General features: G+C 36.7%; 1 protein-coding gene across 1 annotated transcript; it reads left to right on the top strand.

The window, feature by feature from the left end:
- Positions 1–12,737: 12,737 nt before the first annotated feature.
- LOC133737726 (auxin response factor 16-like) lies at positions 12,738–13,235 on the top strand. Its single transcript, XM_062165231.1, has one exon. The coding sequence runs from the start codon at positions 12,738–12,740 to the stop codon at positions 13,233–13,235; it is 498 nt and encodes a 165-aa protein (XP_062021215.1).
- The last annotated feature ends 6,914 nt before the right edge of the window (positions 13,236–20,149 follow it).

Below are 20,149 nucleotides of genomic sequence, written 5' to 3'. Positions count from 1 at the left end.
ACAATGAGCTTAAACCCCTGATTACAATAAGTAGAACATCCTGAAATACTATCTTGAGTTTTTACTAAACGCTTGTACTCAACAAAGCACCAACTAGCAAAGAGCGCTCTACTGACGACTCTATTTGCTTTAACGCAGCGGTGACACAACGGAACGATAACTTGATCTGCAATGTTTGTATGCGTAAGAGAATTTTGCGGTTGCTGCAGTGCTACTTGAAATGCACTCAAAAGTGTTGTGGATTTAGCGTGTATATTCTTCGATGTGCATCTTGCAAGCACTTAATCATGTCCACAGCATGTGCTGAAGACTTTTGCTATTGAGACTTGAGCATCACTGAAAATACTGTGAATTCTATTTTGGACCAGCCTTCTGGCCTGTGTTCATATTATGCATGGTGGTAACCCTTATCAAATCATCAATGTGCATTGAAGTCCTCTGGAGCATCACTATCTTTCTTTATCATTCTCATTCTCATTCTCCAGTTCTTTCCACCAGTTTCCATTACCAAATTCTAAGCTATATCAACAAGTTGATAACATAGATATTTTGTAATGAAACAGGTCATGCCATCAATAACTTTTAGCAATATTGACTCGCTAAACAATAATTGAACGAGGTCATGTATTATTGCACAGTTGAAAATCAAAGCAAAATTGATTTTGGAGTATAAACAAAATTCTACTTCGTTTGCCATGAGGATTTCACATGGGACAGACCAAACTCCTTCACATATTTCACAAGGAGCTTCACCATTCCCTTCTCAACCACAAGAACGTCCCAAGTCCTCATTAGGATCTGGACCATGGATATAATTTTAGGACCCCTTACTGGACCACCCTAATTTCAAACCAGTACAACTGTACTCCCAAAATTATTCATCAATTTCATACAGCTTGCAAATTGGGATTGGACCCTATCCACATATATGTCAACTTGATCCATGTGGTATTCCTGAATGTTCACCTGGCCGAACCAATTTAAACACCCTGGTATTGGTCCGTGGTAATTGCTTAAGGTCCCCTCAATTTTTTTTTTTTTTATCTAATCTCTCCTCTTGCCACTTGGAAATTAGACAAAAACCACAACATCATTAACTACAATATTGTTGGGTCCATTTCTCAGACCGTTACATTATTTAGCTATATTTAGTCCAAGTATTACAATCCAACGTACAGAAGATATTTCTCTTATTAGAATGAGTGACCGGTTTATAAATTTCGGCGTGTTCTCACATTCGCGCAATGCAGGCATAATTATAGGGTAGGGAAGCCTCTTTGAGGTTCTAAGAAAATTTTGCATCGCAAACTTACTGAAAGATTAGATGTGAAGGTCTTTCATGGCTTTCCGGAAAGTTCAATTGGCATAGTTGACTATAAGGCTGTCAATTCCGACACGACTCGAAACTCGCACGAAATAAAGCGGGTTGGACCCACACGATTACAAAGCGGGTAGGCCGTGGGTTAACCCGCCATGACTTATTTAATAAATGGGTCGGCCACATGTCAACTCACCAACACAAAGTGAACCCGTATAAAGACGCGAAATTTGAATCCCTTTCTTCTCTTCAATTATTGATAAGACCCTTATGTATGTTTATCCGGGGAGTGCTCAATTTGAGCAATCAAGTAGCTAGCTATATTGATCATCTCTTCCTGTTGTCTAGTATATATTGTGGTTTTCATCCTAAACTATGATATGTTTTCATATATCATCAATTTCACGTCCAAAACCTGATTATGTTATACTTCTTGAAATTTTGGACGTTGGGAGTATTTGATCATAGGATACAATTTGAAATATTTTACTTCACCATTATTGGATTTAGTTATTTATGAATTATATATAATTATTTATATTCTTTTTTTCTTTTCTTTTTTGAAGTGAATTATTTATATTCTTTGTCTTGTGGGGTTTTTAATAAATTTATGTATTTTTTTAGTTAAATGGGTCCCAATGTTAACCCTTAAATTAGTCATTTTGTCCAACACGACACGACATATTTATTAAATGGGTTAAGCGGGTTGGAAATGGGTAACCCGTTTAATAAATAGGTTGGGTTTGTGTTTAAATTTTTGACAATTTTATTAAATAGGTTGAGTTTGAGTTTGTATCTTGCGACATGACAAATACTTTGACCTGACACGAACCCAACCCGACACGACCCATTGATAGCCCTAGTTGACTATGCTTGCGCCCCCTCACGGACTGGACTATCATTTTTATTGTTACGGGCTACTACATAACAAGCAAATTCAAAGTTAAACTCACTTTGCAATCATTGAGCAAAAACGGGCCCAATAAAATGCAACTTAAAATAAAGCCTTTGGGTTTCCCTTGACAAAGTTAAAAAAAAAGTCTCATTGTAATTTGTTGTGTACCCTAAACCCTAATCTGTCTCCAAATTTGATTAAACCTTTGACCCAATATATAACACTAATTCATGCTTTGAATCAAACAAAAAACAAACCAAGTAGCCGTTGTGATCGATCATTGTCATGACATTCGCAATCATGTATAATATACCCTAATTTTGTCTTACTACTTTACTAGGGGATGAAGATGATGGGTAATTTGTTGTGTGCCCTAAACCCTAATCTGTCTCCAAATTTGATTAAGCCTTTGACCCAATATATAACACTAATTCATGCTTTGAATAAAAATTAAAAATTTAAAAAAACTCGGTAGTCGTTGTGATCGATCATTGTCATGACATTCGCAATCATGTATGATGTACCCTAATTTTGTCTTACTAGAGGATGAAGATGATGGGGATTTAATTGGAGGAGTCCAAGTGAGTCACTTTCATTATCACATGGCACATCAAATGTATCCAAGTTGAACCCTCTAGTTATAGATTATGAGATCATCTCCTTGATATGATCTTATCATATTTGTCTCACCCGGTTAAGATCATACATGTTTCAGAGTTTGTGGATACGATTCAAAGTGCTATGAGTAAAGGGGAGAAGTTCTTAGTTATTGTAGGCTAGAGAAAGAGCAAAGATCGAGAAGTCCCCCTACATTTCAAATTAGTACTGCCATAATGATACCTAATGATCTGCAAAACCCCCAGCCGTTGGACTGGTGAAGTACTTCTTCATTTTATGTATCTCGTGATCATATGTAACTTGGACTTAAAACTAGGGCTAAAATGGGAGAAATTGTTAGCTCCGGTGGTAGAACACTTCACTCTCACGTTCATCAAAAGAGTTTGGCTTTTACCCTACACTTAGGTGAACGGCGCCTATTGTTATAAACTTCATACGTACATGTTTCTTATAGTTTTACAAGTAAACATGCATACGGGTCAGATTACTAATTAGCATAATAAGCTTCTAAAGACTCGGACCGTGTTTTGGCAACAACTACTCAATTAGTTTAGCGATATCGTAAAAAACAATGGCTTCCCTTATCTACCTGCATATATACATCACAACAAACTACGAGAAGGAAAAGCAGAAAATCCAAATGCATTAATTTGTTCAGTCAATGGTGCTCTAATCCTCTCTTTAGTATATTGAACAATCATATGGAGATTATAGTTGGTCAAGACAACCAAATATTATAGGTGTGAGACGGGTGGGATTATGATCATGTATCTGTTGCACATGATGGTTTGGTAAATGGAATTTCAATTGGCTAATAAATTTGATTTGACTAATTTCTCACTAACGGTCTAATTGAGGTCTTATTATTCGAAATAAGGTGGTGGTTATAATCGGCTATTCCATGTGGTTTCATGTGTTTTCCAGAATCCAGATCTCTCTGGTCAAACCTCCATCGCCATTAATTCATGACGTAATGCTAATCCATCCATTGCTCTTATCGTTAATGGTCACGTTCTTGTTTCCTCCGGTAAACCTAGCTTTGCTCTGGTCATGTTCTTAATTAATTAACTAATCACGAGTCCTAAGCTAGTTGAAAAATAAGTAGTGTTGTTAGCTATATTTATAATAAGCTTGCAGTTAATGTAGTTACAAAGTTAGTTAACACGAAATCTTAATAAATTAATTGAAGGTAGTGAACTGAAAACGATCTCACTTTCAGATCAGGACCAAGATGTGTTGCCGACTTTTTTTTTTTTTTTTTTTTGTGATTTTGAAAGGTATTCAAAGGTGGACTTGCCGACCTCTTCATGAGGTTCAATTCGTATAACTTGGTTATCAGTATCAGTATCACTCTTAATTTGGGTGTTTGATTTCGTTGTTCAAATTTTTCTTTGAAAAAAATAAGATGAAATTCGAAACCCTGGCTTCTTCCAATTCTGTCCTGGTCCTGATCTAACCCTAGCTAGCTGGTATTCAGTAGTTCTCTTTTATTTGAATCAGTCTTCGTTCGATTATGGACGACCATATTCACATATATTGCCGTCTAGTTCAACATCAAGAATGATCGAGAGGAAATTAAAAAACGTACTGGTTATAGAATTCGGTTTGGAAATATTAAACAAAAGGTTGACTTTTGCATGAACCCAAGTGACTTTATTTTCTGGGTTTTCATCTGTAATTTTTAAGTGTTGACTTTCCAAATGAGGAAAATATTCGGGTCATACCCAATTGCTCAGAATAGTTATTAGGATCATGGGTCACATCACATGGAATGAAATAGCTAGGCATTAAAATTTTAGACGGTGTTGGGATAGTTTTTGAAGCGACGATCACACTCCACATGGTTCAACGCCGGTCGACACAGTTCAGACCGGCCAGCCTCAGATAATGCCTCTTATGTGGAGTGTGCATGCTGCTTATACCCAGGCACGAAGCATGTAACATTCATAGTTAAAAGAAATTAAATCGAATTTTAAACGTATCTTCTACATTCGAGACAATAATATTATCATCTATAGTATTTCTTTTTTGTTTGATATCATCGATACTATCATACTAATGTTTCTTTAAATTGCTCATCAATGACGTCGCACAAAATATATATTTGTATCTTCCATACTTTCTTTTTTTTTTCAGAAGAAAGTGAAAAATATGGAACAGTACTATGATAGCAGCACCTTATTTATTAAATATAAATCTGAAATTAACCAAATTAATTTGAGCAACAGTATATGTAGTATGTGTACGTGTGTCTGTATATTATATACTGATCATCAAATTCTGTTGAAATAATGACATCATTTAGTTGAAAAATGAGGAAACCGCAATGGTATTGTTTGAGTGAATAAAGTGAAGAAATACACATAAATTTGAGCTAAGGAAACTTTAGTTGCGAGCTGCAACTTTGTTATTCATGTTTGTGCTACTCTAGATCATTTTCCAATATGCTCCAAAATCGGGAATGGTATCATTTAGAGTTATTTTGTTTTAAAGAAAGTTAGCTAGTTTTTTTTTACTTTGAATGTGATTGAGAATATCAACCGTTGTCACCAGAATTTTTTCTTATAAAATATATATATATATATATATATATATATATATATATATATATATATATATATTCTAGTCACTAGAAGTAATTTTGTGTTCATTCATATTGGAAATTTTGAAACTCTTTAGCTTCACTTGATTACTTAAGAGCTTAAAAATGTTAATTTTTTCTAACTTACAACTTTAATCGGTTTAAAATAGGTAGTTGTGAAATCTATTTGTAATGTTTATTTCACCATAAAAAAATATATCGAACAATTTTGGTAAGTGAGAACCTATATATATATACGGAATATAATTAATGAATTAATCCGTATATAACTAAAAAATTTATTCAAAAAAAAAAAAACTAATGAATTAATCATGTGTGTCAGTGTGGAGTCGCACTAGTTGTATCTACCAGCTTCGGAAGAATCAAAGAGCTACATGAGACTGCAGACGTCAATGGGTGAGTTGACGTGTATACATGCATGAATCTGATTGCATCTAAAATAGCCACGTAGACAACAACATGCATATCATTGAACTTCCAACTTCGAACTTCGAACTACTGCAGCCAACTAACTTTGTTCTCGAGAACTCCTTGAGATTCTGACAGAAAATTTAGATTGGATATATATTCCCTCCTTTGTAATTCTTCCTGATCATCGATCTGCTCTGGCCAGTCTTCTTGCATCAACTTAATTCTTTAAGAATACATTGTATTGGGAAATAAACCAATTAATTTAATTAGAATACACGTCTCAAGTATGTGGTGTTCCAAGAGGAGGAAAGCAATTTTAATTAGTAGCTAGGCATTTTAGTGCATATGTGCATTGCATGATCTCACCTTGTGAGCATATACTTCTTTTACTATTTGCAAAAGCACATGTAAGCATATGCATGGTGAAACCATAACTTGACCAAATCGAAATTTACATTTTATTTTTAGTTATATATATTGTACTTCTCACATATATAATAATTTTACCTCATAAAAAATAAGCATGCATTAGTCAAACCATATGCTAATAATATGATAATAACAACAATTAGTCTTGACCAAAGAAACAAAAGAAAAAGAAAACCACAATTAGTATATGAAGTACCATAATGTGGGAAGGATATTTACTTATCTAAGACTTAGTAATTAACTTGAATAATTGGAAATATATATATATATATATATATATATACACACACACACAGCCCTTCTTGGCTGCGGACGTCCGCACTTTTTGCTTAGGTGCGGATTTCCGGTTTGTACCCACTTTCCGATCACAATTTCACATCTTAACCGTTCAGTTTGTAGGTCATAATGTATAGATCACCTCTGCAAAATTTCAGCCAATTTGGTGATCATTAAGGCATTCAAAACTGCAAATTACAACAATATATACGAACGGTTCCGGTTCGACAGATTCGGTTCGTTCGTGTAAATTGCAGTTTTGGATGCCTTAACGATCACCAAATTGGCTGAAATTTTGCAGAGGTGATCTATACATTAGGACCTAAAAACTGAACGGTTAAGATGTGAATGTGTGATCAAAAAGTGGGGAAAAACACAAAATCCGTACGTTTTTGCTTAGGTGCGGATATCCGTACCTAAGCAAAATGTACGGATTTCCGGTTTTTACCCACTTTTTTATCACACATTTACATCTTAACCGTTCAGTTTTTAGGTCCTAATGTATAGATCATCTCTGCAAAATTTCAGCCAATTTGATGATCGTTAAGGCATTCAAAACTGCAATTTACAACAATGAACACGAACGGTTCCGGTTCGACAGATTCGGTTTGTTCGTGTAAATTGCAGTTTTGGATGCCTTAACGATCATCAATTTGGCTGAAAATTTGTAGAGATGATCTATACATTAGGACCTAAAAACTGAACGGTTAAGATGTAAATGTGTGATAAAAAATTGAGTAAAAACCAGAAATCCGTGCAAAAGGTACGGATATCCGCACCTGAGCAAGATTATATATATATATATATATATATATATATATATAACTTGCTGTAGATGACCTAGAAAACACCTTCAACACATCTCATCAAGAATTACCACATGTTCACCTCTTGCGCGCTCTATATTCTAATCTAATCAAACAGTACTCTCACGGTCTCACCTGAACTCCCTCTCTCTTACTCACACTGACTTGGGAGACTAAATCTGTGTGTGGATATTGAGGCCGGGTTTGTGGCCGGTATAACAATAGAAGGGGGCGGCACCTAGGATAAAGAGAAGGCCAAATTAGTAGAAAATTCACATCAAAATTAATAATATTTGTTTGAAAATAAATTGCTTAAAACATAAAAGTCCAATGCCACATGCAATGCTACGGTTGCGCCAGGTGCAATGATCCTAACATAGATAGATACCAATTAGGAGATAACTTGACACTTACTTCATTAAACTGTTTTACCGACCCTCATCAACCGAAATTAATAAATGAAAGGAATGACCATCTATTTTCGTGTTGTTTACATTTTAATTTTGATTTCTAGGGGAAGAAACAATGAGAACATACACACCCGTAATTAATGAGGTCACCCACATTCCAAGCTCAATGATTCATTTTAAACAAACACATAGACCATGTTCTCAAACCATGTGATTAAACAAAATGCTTATTATTTGGGAATTGGGATCCTAGCTTACCAAGTGATCACAGCGTAATCCATAGTTTAGGGCACAATTCTAATTTTATTAGAGCATTTTCAATGGTATTCATACCAAAATTGGATAGCACATGCTACACACTAATCCTTTGTTTTTTCCCCCCAGCTACAATGATCTAAAAGCTAATATTTGGGTTTTTTACAATTAAAGTACTACTAAGAAGTGGAAACAGCCTAGTTCCTCAATGAAAGCTTATAGGGTTATACCTAACAGTATATAGTAGGTATATGACTACTATAGGCCTTATTGGGTTTGTTTAATTAAGATTGTATAAATTATAATACCATTAGCTCCTCAATAGGTATATGCAGCCATGTTCCTTTCTCTCTAGAATCTTCATTTTCCCCTCAAGTTTTTCTTAGTCGAGCATTCAAATAAGAAGATTTCAGAAAAAGAAAAATCATAAGCAGCAATTATGTATAGAAAATTGTCCTCTTGTGCCCCATGTTAAAACAAGATTTAGGAATCGTCAAATTTATAAAAATGAACTTAACGACATGAAATTTCATGTAAAATAGCTACTCTTCACATTAATTAAGAACCATAACATTTAATGCACTAACTATACGTTTGACTGAATAGAATGTCATGAATTTTTCCGTTGACCAGAATCCTAAACCCTAAACAAAAGTTAAGCACTAATCTCCTGGTACCAATTTTATGCCTACCATAATTTTTTTTTTTGAAAGGAACCTACCATAATTTATGTATCACTAAGATTTTATGTTCGAATTTATATGTACAACATATCCAAACACATGGAAGATATATTCCTTCTAGAATTAATCTAAGTTCTTTTCAATATTGCTTGTATATTGGTGAGGAATTTAGTGAACCACATGAAAGAAGAGCAAGAGAAGGTTTGAAGATCTTTCCAAATCTTTCTAATGTTCTTATGTGTGTGTATAGATATTGATTCAGATTTTCTTTGTTTTATTTCATTGTGTATGTCATGTGAGGCATTTTGATAGAGCCCCAAGGCATTTAACATCAACGGCTTGGGATTAAAATTCAGGTAGGACGCATTTGGAGCCGTGGATTTATGAGCCACTTGATTTGTGAGGTTGGGGGTTCACCCTAACGTTGTTTTAATGATTGGGTGGGTCGGCAAGTCGATTATCATTTTTTTTTTTGCTAAACAATAATTGAGAGCTTTGAATTTGCAGTTGTGAGTGAAATGAGTGTATGAGAGATATAGTATATATCATTAATACTTATTTTTTGATACTATCATACTTAAAAATATTCAACCTCTTGTAATCTTTTGGGGTCCTTGCATAATCATTAATTGGACCTAACCCTACAATTAAATTTCTATTATATATTTCCTTTCGATTCATACAAGCGAAATATTGTACTTATATATTCCTTTCCTTCTGGTTGACTAAGAAGAAGTGTGAGACTACCAAATCCGAAGATGATGAGCAGTATGGAAATCAAGAGGAAGAAGCCCCATAATAAAGGTTCTAATGAAATTCTTTAGAGATAAAGAATACATTGTTAATAGATACGTTCACTAACTTTTTAAATGAAAAATCGAGGGCTAGAGTCAAGACGGTAGCCTCCCTTCTCGATCATGTAATTCGAAGGAAAAAAAAATGATCGAGGGAGATCATTAACAGTGTAATTTATGAGTCAATAAGACCGAAATTATGCATATATAGGCGGGAATTGAGAAATCAACTAATGACATAAGACGTTAATTGATTTTAGAAGTGATTACTTATTTACTTTGGTTTTATTTATTTATTTTTCGTTAGATATGTATTCTTTTTATAAAAGTCTTTGATAAATCATTTTTCTATCCTTTTAAGTTTTAACTCGTTAGGTAAATATTGATATAGCATATTTGATACATAAAATAATCTTTCGTCCGGCAGTCCGGCTCAGACATTTTCAAATTCTTTGTTTGGCTCGACATTAATCTTTTCCAAGCTCAAGCTAGGCTAGGCTGGATTGATTTTTGTTTTCAAGCTCAAGCTTAGCTCGATTTGACTCAATTGGGGAATGAGTCAAAGAACTATTTAATCAATTCGAACTAAGTTTTAGTAAATGAACCGAGCACAAACATATTCAAGATGGTTCCTAAAGGTATACAAGTTGTTCATGAGTTTTACGATATGAATATGGAGGCCAGTGATATTTACATACTCTTTTGTGTTACAAATTACTAATCACACACCTTCTATTGTGTTAATTAGAACAATAATTAAAAGGTGTGTGATTAGCATTTTTAAAAGAAAATAAAATGATGTGTGAATATCATTTCTCTAAATATAGATATATCAGTGTTCATAATCAGTTCTTATATCTTATCAAGCTTAATATTGAGTTCAAACTCCACTCAGTTTTTTACATACAAAGCCCAGAAGAGAAAGAACAAAAAGAAGAACCGGCCATATGTCCAGCCAAATTTACAGCCCTAATATATAACATACTCAATAAATATCTACCTTTAATTCATAGTCTTTTCACATAAAAATAAAATAAAAAATCATACTCAACAAATATATAGGACATTCTTCTTACAAGTTTACTGTCTACTCGACCTCCACGATTAATTCCAACATGCCCTAGATAGATTGGAGAGGATTGTATGCACCGACAGTGCACTTGCATTGTCGGTTATTTTAATCTCTAAAAAAATAACAGCCACTCATCTAATCCACCCCTTTATATATTTTAATATAAAAAAAATTACATCCATTCATATTGCAAGTACCCATGCACTGACGATGCATGGAGAGGATTGTATGCACTTCCACATATATATGCCAGCTACACTTCTGTTTATTACCCTCTAATCCATGTGTGCTTCATGCTCTCCACTTGTACTAGCCACCGCCATTTCCATTCCCCAAATCACCTTTCTGCTTGGTGATGATCAATTAAGTTGTGGCATAAACTCAGCTTCTATAGCAAGTCTAGCTAGCTAATCTTAAATTAAACAAACAAACTTCGAAGCCAGTGATATGATTTCGCTTTTCTTCCAAGCACTTTTCCTTACGCGTGACTATTTTAACGAGCTATAAAGCACTAACTAATCATCGATCATCTAAAGAAAGATATTATTCCTCCATTTCCAATATTCAAACGCGGTTGCCCTAGCTAGTTTCCTTCTCAGCAACTGTAGCGCCGTCCATGGAAATATTAAACCTAGCCAAGCTCATGCATGCACATATCGATGAAAGAAAACAAACCGTAGCGAGCCAATGCAGCTAGGATCTTTCTATGAAAGAAGAGGAAAAGGCAGGGATGAATATACTACGATGGAGCTAGAAAACAATTCCTCCCCATCATTCTAAAAGTAGAAAGTGGTACGTCCTACCTAAGCTGGCAGACTGGCAGTGGAGCATTGCAAGGCTGTTAGAATAGCTAGGGGATAACAAAGAAGCACACAGCCCTATCATCATATCAAATACTATCATATTATTATGCATGGGATATGGGATTATGTATATCCCTTTTGTATGTTTGCATTTGGAGCTTTCAGCTCTGTTTTCCAATTTAAAAATGGCAAATAGGGTTTTGTAGTAACTTGGTAGAGTTGGGATGATGGTGGTGATGATGATACTACTCAGTCTCATTGATTTCAAAGCCAGTCTGGGATATAATATGCAGAAAACCCTAGAAAGGCCAAGCTTCTATCTATCTCCCAAAAGACCTTTCGTAAAAAGGAGAGACGCCTCATGGAATTCTAGGTTTCAGGCACATGCTTTCCTCTCCTCCCCATGAAGTGTTTGATATTTTCTTTGATTTTCACACTGATCATATCCGAGCTAATGAGCTAGCTAGCTCCAAGTGGAGTGAGTGAGTGCAGATGTGGGGTAGACTATGAATTTCACGGCCACCTAGCTAGCATCTATATATTTCACAGAAACCCTAACCCTAGCTTCAATCACGGTCGTGATCTACTATTATCTTGCATATCCGTGAAGTATGTCATACCCAAAGTTTTACAGTTTTTAAAAATAATTAATTAAAACTTTCGTCTAAATAATAGTAATTTGACCTTATTGTTATTTGAGCAATATTAAAAATAATTTTTAAATATTAATATTTACTAATATTTCAATCATGGTGTAATTCAGATCACCAAAATTTTCATCAAAACTGAAATTACGAACTTTGTATCACACAACTTTGAGAATATAGGTATTCAACTCACATTTTATTATGTATTGAAAAGAAGAAAAAGCAATGACAAAGATTTAGTTAATTGAAAGATTATAATATGTGTTTTTACAAATTTGAGAGTAAATTATACAAACAATACACTAATTAAGGCCCATTCTTAACTTCAGTACCCGACTATGCAAAACTATCACTTTGGTACCCCAAGTTTGAAGCCAGACCCAACAATCGTACACGCCGTCCATAACGATGTTAAGAGCCCAGACACGTGGCAAAACCTGAAGGGTAATTAAGTCATTTCAACCCAAATTTACACTCTCTCAATCAAACCCAAATTCAACAACTCCACCCAAATCACATACCAACTCCCCCACTTCCTCCGCCTCCTCCACCACCACTAGCCCAAACCGTACCCAAGAAATCCCAACAATCCATGGAATCGCAGTTCACAAACACAATACACAACCAAATCCTTCAATAACTTTATCAATTTCTCTCTGAAATTCGTAAACCCTGTTGCATAGAGAGAGAGAGAGAGAGATGAACAGTGAGGGAATACATGGCCGACCCGGAAACCGACGAGGTCTTCGCCAGAATCTGGCTTCTCCCTTCCGAGAGCAGCGAGCTTTTTGCTCAAGACCGGGGCTATGTGGACTCTGATGGGTCTGACAATCTGGAAAAGCCTTCTTCTTTAGCTAAAACTCTGACCCAGTCCGACGCCAACAATGGCGGCAGCTTCTCCGTCCCGAGGTACTGCGTTGAGATCATTTTCTTGAGGCTCGACTACTCCGCTGACCCGCCGGTGCAGACGGTGGTCACCAAGGGCGTCCACGGCGAGGTGTGGAAGTTTCAGCACATTTACCTAGGCATCCCTCGCAGGCATTTGCTGATGACTGAGTGGAGCATGTTCGTGAACCAGAAGAAGCTCGTTGTCGGTGACTCGATTGTGTTCCTGCGAGTCAAAAATGGCGACCTCTGCGTCTGGATTTGGCGGGCCAAGCGGGGATCGCCGGATGGGTGGTCGGAATCAGGGTGGAACCACGGTGGTTCTAGATGAGCGTCGGGTTTTTAGTATTCCGAGCTCTCGGTGTTTCAGAAAGATGAAGAGAACAAAATGGGGAGTAATCAAGGAGAGAGAAACCAAGTTGCAATTAATTAAAAATAGTCTCTTAAAAATATAAAAAAAAAATCTGGATTAAGACATGAAGTGACCAAAATATCCCTCAAAATTTGCTAGGTGGCACAAGACTTAACACCGTTAATAACGGCGTATACGATTGTTGGGTCGGGCTTCAAACTTGGGGTACCAAAGTAATAGTTTTGCATAATTGGGTACTGAAGTTAAGAATGAGCCTTAGTTTGGATACTGTTTGTAAAATTGTTCCCAAAATTTATACCTGCAATGACGTTTGAATGAAACGCTATATGACATCGGATACACTATTATTAATCCACTTATGAACTTGATCACGAAAAAGTTTAAAATTCACTTTCTAGGTTAGCTAGCTTCAGCCATGGGACGCATGTGAAAATGACATTTATTCAATTTGTTACCGAAAGTAGATCCAACACATCATTTTTTCTCAAACTTCCGCGTACGTACTATGATTCTATGAACGGACCTATAGATTTTATCAAATAACATAATGTAGCTAAGATAGATTCGTGCTTTGAATCTAGCTAGCTGGCTAGCTAGGTGTTCGATCATACAATTTAATCTCCCAGAGGAATCATTTTTTATCACTTAAAAACGTACTATACTAATTCTATATTCATCGGGGTAGCAGACCTTTAATTCTAGCTAGCTATAGTAACTATTAAAGATAAAAGAAAGTAACGTGCTTTCTACCTATAAACTAGGGTTTTTACTTTTCCTCCCGATGGCATGGGAAAGGTTGTGGCCTGTGGGAAGGTTGTACTTGTACCTGTATTTTTAGGTATATATCTTAATGAAAAAAAAGGGGTATATATGTCATTCTCAATCATTAGTCTTATATCCGTGCGGCGCATGTATTGTTATAAAAAATATAAAAATGTGGAAGTTTCTATCACTTCTTTAAATTTTCATATTTCTATTTTATTTTTATTTTTTTAGTTTACTATAATATCTCTTTTGGATAATTTTATTTTGAGCTTTTATTTTTCATTCATAAAGACATTTTAAACATTTTAAAATTTGGTGCAGCCCATGAAACTAAACTCTAGGCTTTCTTTTTTTATATATAGATCTTTAGATTGTGAAAACAAGCACTCATTTGTAAGCTTAATATAAATAATAATGTAAATCATCATCAAACATCGTTATGAAAAAGACCATAGAGTTTTTAGATTGTCAAACATTGTTAGATAGAGTCTTTCTGATATTTATTTGAAACATTTTCATCTACACTATTTTCTCCAAAGACATAATTGTCAAAGTACTGAAACAAAAAAAAATTAGATAAAAATGAAAAAATAGGAAACTACAATCCACTTTTCTCTACAGATCTATCCATTATCTGCATGGAGCGAATCATTCAAATAACTATCCACTATCATATAACTTTCTAACTTTTTTTGTTCTTAATAATTTTTACTATCTGAGCAATTTTCTTATACGTGCAGAATATGTGTTTGCAGACTAATTAGCTTATTCTTAAAAAAAAAAATTTGTTTACGTGATATTAATTCAAACTTTCCCGACTTTATCAATTTATCATCGCTTCGCGTACAAATGTGTCGGACACGTGTGGGGCCAACAAGGGTGCTAGCGTGGTGCGGGAACGGTTGGCCGGGATGGGCTTTGTGGACCGGAACCAGCTTTGCAATCGCAATCCCTATGCATGGAGCCACCTTCTTCCTCCTCCTCCAAGGGGTCCAGGGCTTCGATGTGATCCCCGGGTCTCATCTCCTGCACGTGGGAACATTTGCTTGGGGTCCTAGTCAATTGCCACATAGACATTTCCTACCTCATGCTAGAATAGATCTTTTTCCTTTTTTCCAAATATTATTTTGAAGGGGAGAATTTGTGGGCCAATTAAAATCAGTTTAGGATGACTTGTCATTGTCACAACATCCTAATTCCCTTTTTATGCTTGTCTGAAAACTTCCTAATTCTTGGAAGGAAATTGACTTCAAGTTTTTATATCTATATTATTATTATTCATCTCGTTAATTATAACAGAAAAAATTATTAAAATATTCTTTAAGTATTAAAAATTAACGAGTAATTGCTTAACTACCATAATGTGGTCAGATACTCAGATGACTGTCATGCCCTCATTTTAGACATAAAATATCTTGGTAACATACAAGATGTCAAGTTATTTGATACACATTTTGGTACAAACATTTAATACCTATGACATTACTCTAAATATAAAAAGGAAATATACAAAACATTAAACAAGTTTTTTTTTATTTTTTGTTGACAAAACCCTAAACAAGTTTCTAGTTTGGAAGAAAATGTCTCTGACCCTCTCTCGAGAGGACTATCGTCAGTTATTCTCTACGGCGAGCAACGGCGACAAAACTTCTCACCTGCTTCTTTTTTCATATAGCGGCGGCGATAAAATCATTTGTCTACCTCTCTCTTCGGGTGGAGGAGGCATTTTTGCTGATGTTGGTGGGGATGGGGTTCTGGTTGACCGAATCTGGCATGGAGGATTTTCAATTGGCAGTGATGGTGGATCCGCTCTCTATCCAACGATCTGTGTCGGGGAAGGCTATGGTAGAGATCGGGGGTTCGATCTAAGCTTGGTGGTTTTTCAGGTTGTGCTGTGCGTCTCTGATCGGGTTCGTCCCGAACTAGGGACTGATTTCTTCATTGCTTGCGACAGAGCTCCTCCTTAGGAAGTAGATGCGGTTGAGGGGGAGGAAATTGATACCTTGATGGAGGTGTCATCCAGGATCGAGGCGCTCTGGATCCCGGATGCTGGTGGAGCGGTTTACGTTGACGACAACGGTAAACTCTTCTCTGGCGACTGGACGGAGGCTTTGGAAGATGGAGGTTGGTCTTGGTTGGTGGCTTGGGCCTCCAAGTGGGCTTGCTTCTTTGGGCTAGGGTTCCTTGTGGGCTGTTTTGTTTTGTGTTGGTGGGCTCGGTGGTTCTCGGCCCATCAGCAAAATGGCTTTTTGTTTATTTTATTGTTGGTCATGATTGGTTTTTTCATGGTGGAGGGCGAGGCTGTGTAGATGGTGGAGTCTGCTACTGTAGAGAGTAAAGTGGAAGGTGTTATGTCACCTTCTACTGATAGTTTAATTTAATTCTTATTTGGGTCGCAAAAACCAGAGCTTTAGTTGGTTCCATTTTATGTCTGCTTTGAGGTTTTTTGGTTTTTGTTAGAATAAATGTGCGTGGATTTTCTAAAAGGTGGGTGTACTGGGGATTTTCGGGATCTTTATTTTTCTAGAATAGGGATTTAGAAGGTTTTGAGGAACGATTCTTTCTGTCGACTCCATAGGGGTGTTTCGTTTTTGTACTGCTTGCTGAATTTAATGAAAGGGCTGACCTATTTCAATCAAAAGAAAGTTTCTAGTTTGGAATATGCATAACTAAAAATTAAAGAAAGTAAGTAGTTTTAATTGGTCTAGAATATCTACCGATCCTCAATGAACATCAAATCTAACTCCCTACTATTGATCATTCATATTACCATTTTGTTGTGGCTACTTAGTTTTGATACATATGTTTCGGCCAATAATATTTTTATGGAACTCAGATCATAATATATGATTCAATTTCTATGAACAAAAGTATTTATTTTAACAAATTTAGTTTCAGTGTCAAATACAAATAGTCTGATTAAAGCTTAATGTAAACTAATTTAGTGTTAACTGATTGATGTATTTGGAGTCACTTTTCTTTTTTATTTGAAATGAAATTGATATCATGAGAATCAATAGCTGTTGGCTAGAGTCTAACATGTACTTGAATAGGATAACAGACATGAAAATCCTGAAACTCTATCAAGCAAATACAACTCATTACAAATCTATGTTGAGCTCGCTACTTTAGCGTGTTTATAAACAAAGAACAACTCCATATTTTCTAGGGAAAAAATCATTGACTAGCCTCTCATTAACCTGCACGCAATTGTGGTACCAACAAAACGCCACGTCCTAGCAAACAAATAGGAGTAACTCCTTATCCATAAGCCATTTGAAATAAGTAAACCAATCATATTCTAGATATTTACCAACTCTTGTAGAAGTCATGATTCGAAAAGATTGGTACTTGACAACCATATATCGACCCAAAATGAACAATAAGGTCTAACTCTTATGGGAGACCTACTCAAATCACTAAGTGATAAGTGAGGGTGGCAAGACATTCTCCTTGAAAACCTACAAAATACGCTAACCCACATTTGAGCCTAAGCCCAAACACGGGCAAAGTTAGCAAAAGCATGAGCGACCATCTTCTACCAAGTTGTTGCCGCCGCCGTCAAGCCTTCTGGTGGCCAATCCTCCAGCTCAACATCAACCATCGAACTCTGGATTTGCTCACCACTTGAGCAGAATATACCAAAGCCTAGCCTCAGCCGGCAGAAAAAACTTGCCACTATGTAGCACCTCAACCTGCTTCCCGATGCTACTGCTTCAACAAACGTCAATCATCGGTATGACCACACAAGACCAACCGTAATTAGGGGGTGAACGCTTTCTGCTGATTTGCTACCTGTTGACTTTATCATGCCTTCAAAGGAGCAGTTCAAGATCAAAGACAACTAGTCTCGCCGCCTAATAGAATTCAACCACCGCAACTCTGCTCTACGCATTGAGAACGAAACCCTATACAACTTCACCTGGCCTAGACCAGCACTGGACACGATTGGCCGATCAGGCACCGCTGTTGTTTTGCATAGTTTTTTTTTTAGAGTCACTTATTGAAGTAAATCTTAAAAAAAAAAAAAAAAAAACCACGTCCAAATAGAGTTTGATTTTGAGATATTATTCTCTATAATTGTTAATTTTATAAGTCAAAATCATTAAAATGCATACCTTCAAGGATGATTGAAGCGTCTTCCTAACATTACTTATTTCCTACATACCTATTTCCACAAAAATAAAACAAACACAAAGAATCTCTATTAAAAAGTTCTTCATCTCTTGTGGTGGTGAAAACTATCCCAAGAAAAGAATAATACCAATAATAGATTATAATACTTGAGAATTTTCTTTGACTTTTTTCTCTCAAAACCCTAGGAGCCGCGACTGCTCTTTCGGCAAAAGCATATGCCTGGTCCGACGGCACGCCATCGCGGCTGCGTCGTCGGACAGGCCAGAAGGGACCCTGTGTCTGGTGGTGATTTGCCCAGTCGAATTGTAGTTTGCATGGTGATGGCGGTTTTTTCCAGGGCGCTTGAAGGATATGATGGAGAAGGGCAGCGGCGGTGACGCAGTCGGATTGATAACTAGGTTTACCAGCAATAAACCTAACAAAAGGGTTCTGGAGTCCACCAGAGATAAAAGAGAAAATTCTCTATTTTATTGATAAAAGATAGGTTCTGCAGCCGCTTGCGGCTGCTTAAATAAGAGAAAAGTAACCCTAGGGCGACTAACAATGAAACCGTAAAGCTCATGGGTAAAAACGAAAACAACCCAAAAATAATTAGGAAAACCAAAACTCCGAAAAATAGAAAAATGCAGTTTTGAGGCCCTAAACGACCCCGAAAGCCCAAAAAAGGCCACAGCTCATAGCAAAGCGATGAGTCTTGTTTCTGGCGCGATTCCCTTTCCGGAAAGGTAAGGCACGTCCCAATCGGACATCGAGCTGTTTCGTGTATACTAGTCACTTTTCGTTTTCCTTCTTTAGCACGATCCAACTGTTCTTCGAATTGGACTGCCATCCATTCTGCATCAGGCGGGGCGATGGATGGATGGCGGGGTCAATGTCGCCTTGCCATAGGGAAGAGCACGATCGACCTGGTGGATGCTTCGAGGTTGGGTCACGGGTTCAGAGATTGTCTGATGGTGACGACCTAATGTCGTTGAGACCTGGGTTCAGATCGGATCGGTTAGACTTGTTATGGGTTGGGCGGTTCGGCTCCAATCCGAGGAGAGGTGGCGCGGCTAGATGGCGTGAGGTTGGTCGGAGAGGCGCGGTTGCCGGTGGTGGGATGGCAGGGGAGGCGCTGGAAGGATGGAGACGTTGTGATTCAAGCAACCTGATGGTTTGGCTTGGGCCTATTGGGTATGGGGACTGGGCTTTGGCCTTAGACCCATTTACCTTTTATTTTTTGCTTTATTGTTTTTTACTTTTAATTCAACGTGGCTCTATGCCAGCAATAAATCCCTATCATCTTTTGGTAGGGCGATGTAGGCTGTGTCCCGGTCTGCACGCTCTGCGTGTCTTGTCTGGCCTAGCGAGGCGGCGAGCTATTTGCTTGATCAAATGAACGCAACATCCTAATGGCAGGATGAAATTGAGTGTCGCCGGATTTATTTCCGTGCGGCAACATAGTAGGAAAACTGTGCTATTTGTAATGATGCTTCTTCGTGATAGAGTTATCTTTCCGGTATGTCACCGCTATGTCAAAGCAAATGGAGTAGCCATTCGTGCACTCTTTGCTAATTGGTGCTTGTTAGAATACATAGGTTTTGTGGAGAATCTTGATATTATTTCAGGATGTTCTCTTTATGCTTATTGTAATTTGGGGTCCAGGCTCTACGCCCCCCCTTGTATTCTGCAATGTCATTAATCAAGACTTGAGGGCAGCCGCACCAACTCCCTTTCAAAAAAGAATAATCCCAATAAAATAATTCCAAAAAAAAATGCTTAAGTCTCTAAATATTATAGTCCAAAAATAATGTTGTAAGATCTAATAATATAATGTTGGAAATATTGAGTATTATTAAAAAACATAAAAGGCAGCCCAACACTTATGATTTGCAGTCTCAGCATCAACTTCACACACTAGTATCACATGCATCCTTCTATTTAAGCACCCTCACCCTTCATCTCCCTCCAAACCAAACCAAACTCAACAA

Source organism: Rosa rugosa, chromosome 3, assembly GCF_958449725.1.
Source record: "Rosa rugosa chromosome 3, drRosRugo1.1, whole genome shotgun sequence".
Taxonomy (NCBI): Eukaryota; Viridiplantae; Streptophyta; class Magnoliopsida; order Rosales; family Rosaceae; genus Rosa; species Rosa rugosa.
The sequence above is the reverse complement of the archived record's forward strand: the minus strand, read 5'-3'. Positions and strand labels throughout refer to the sequence as shown.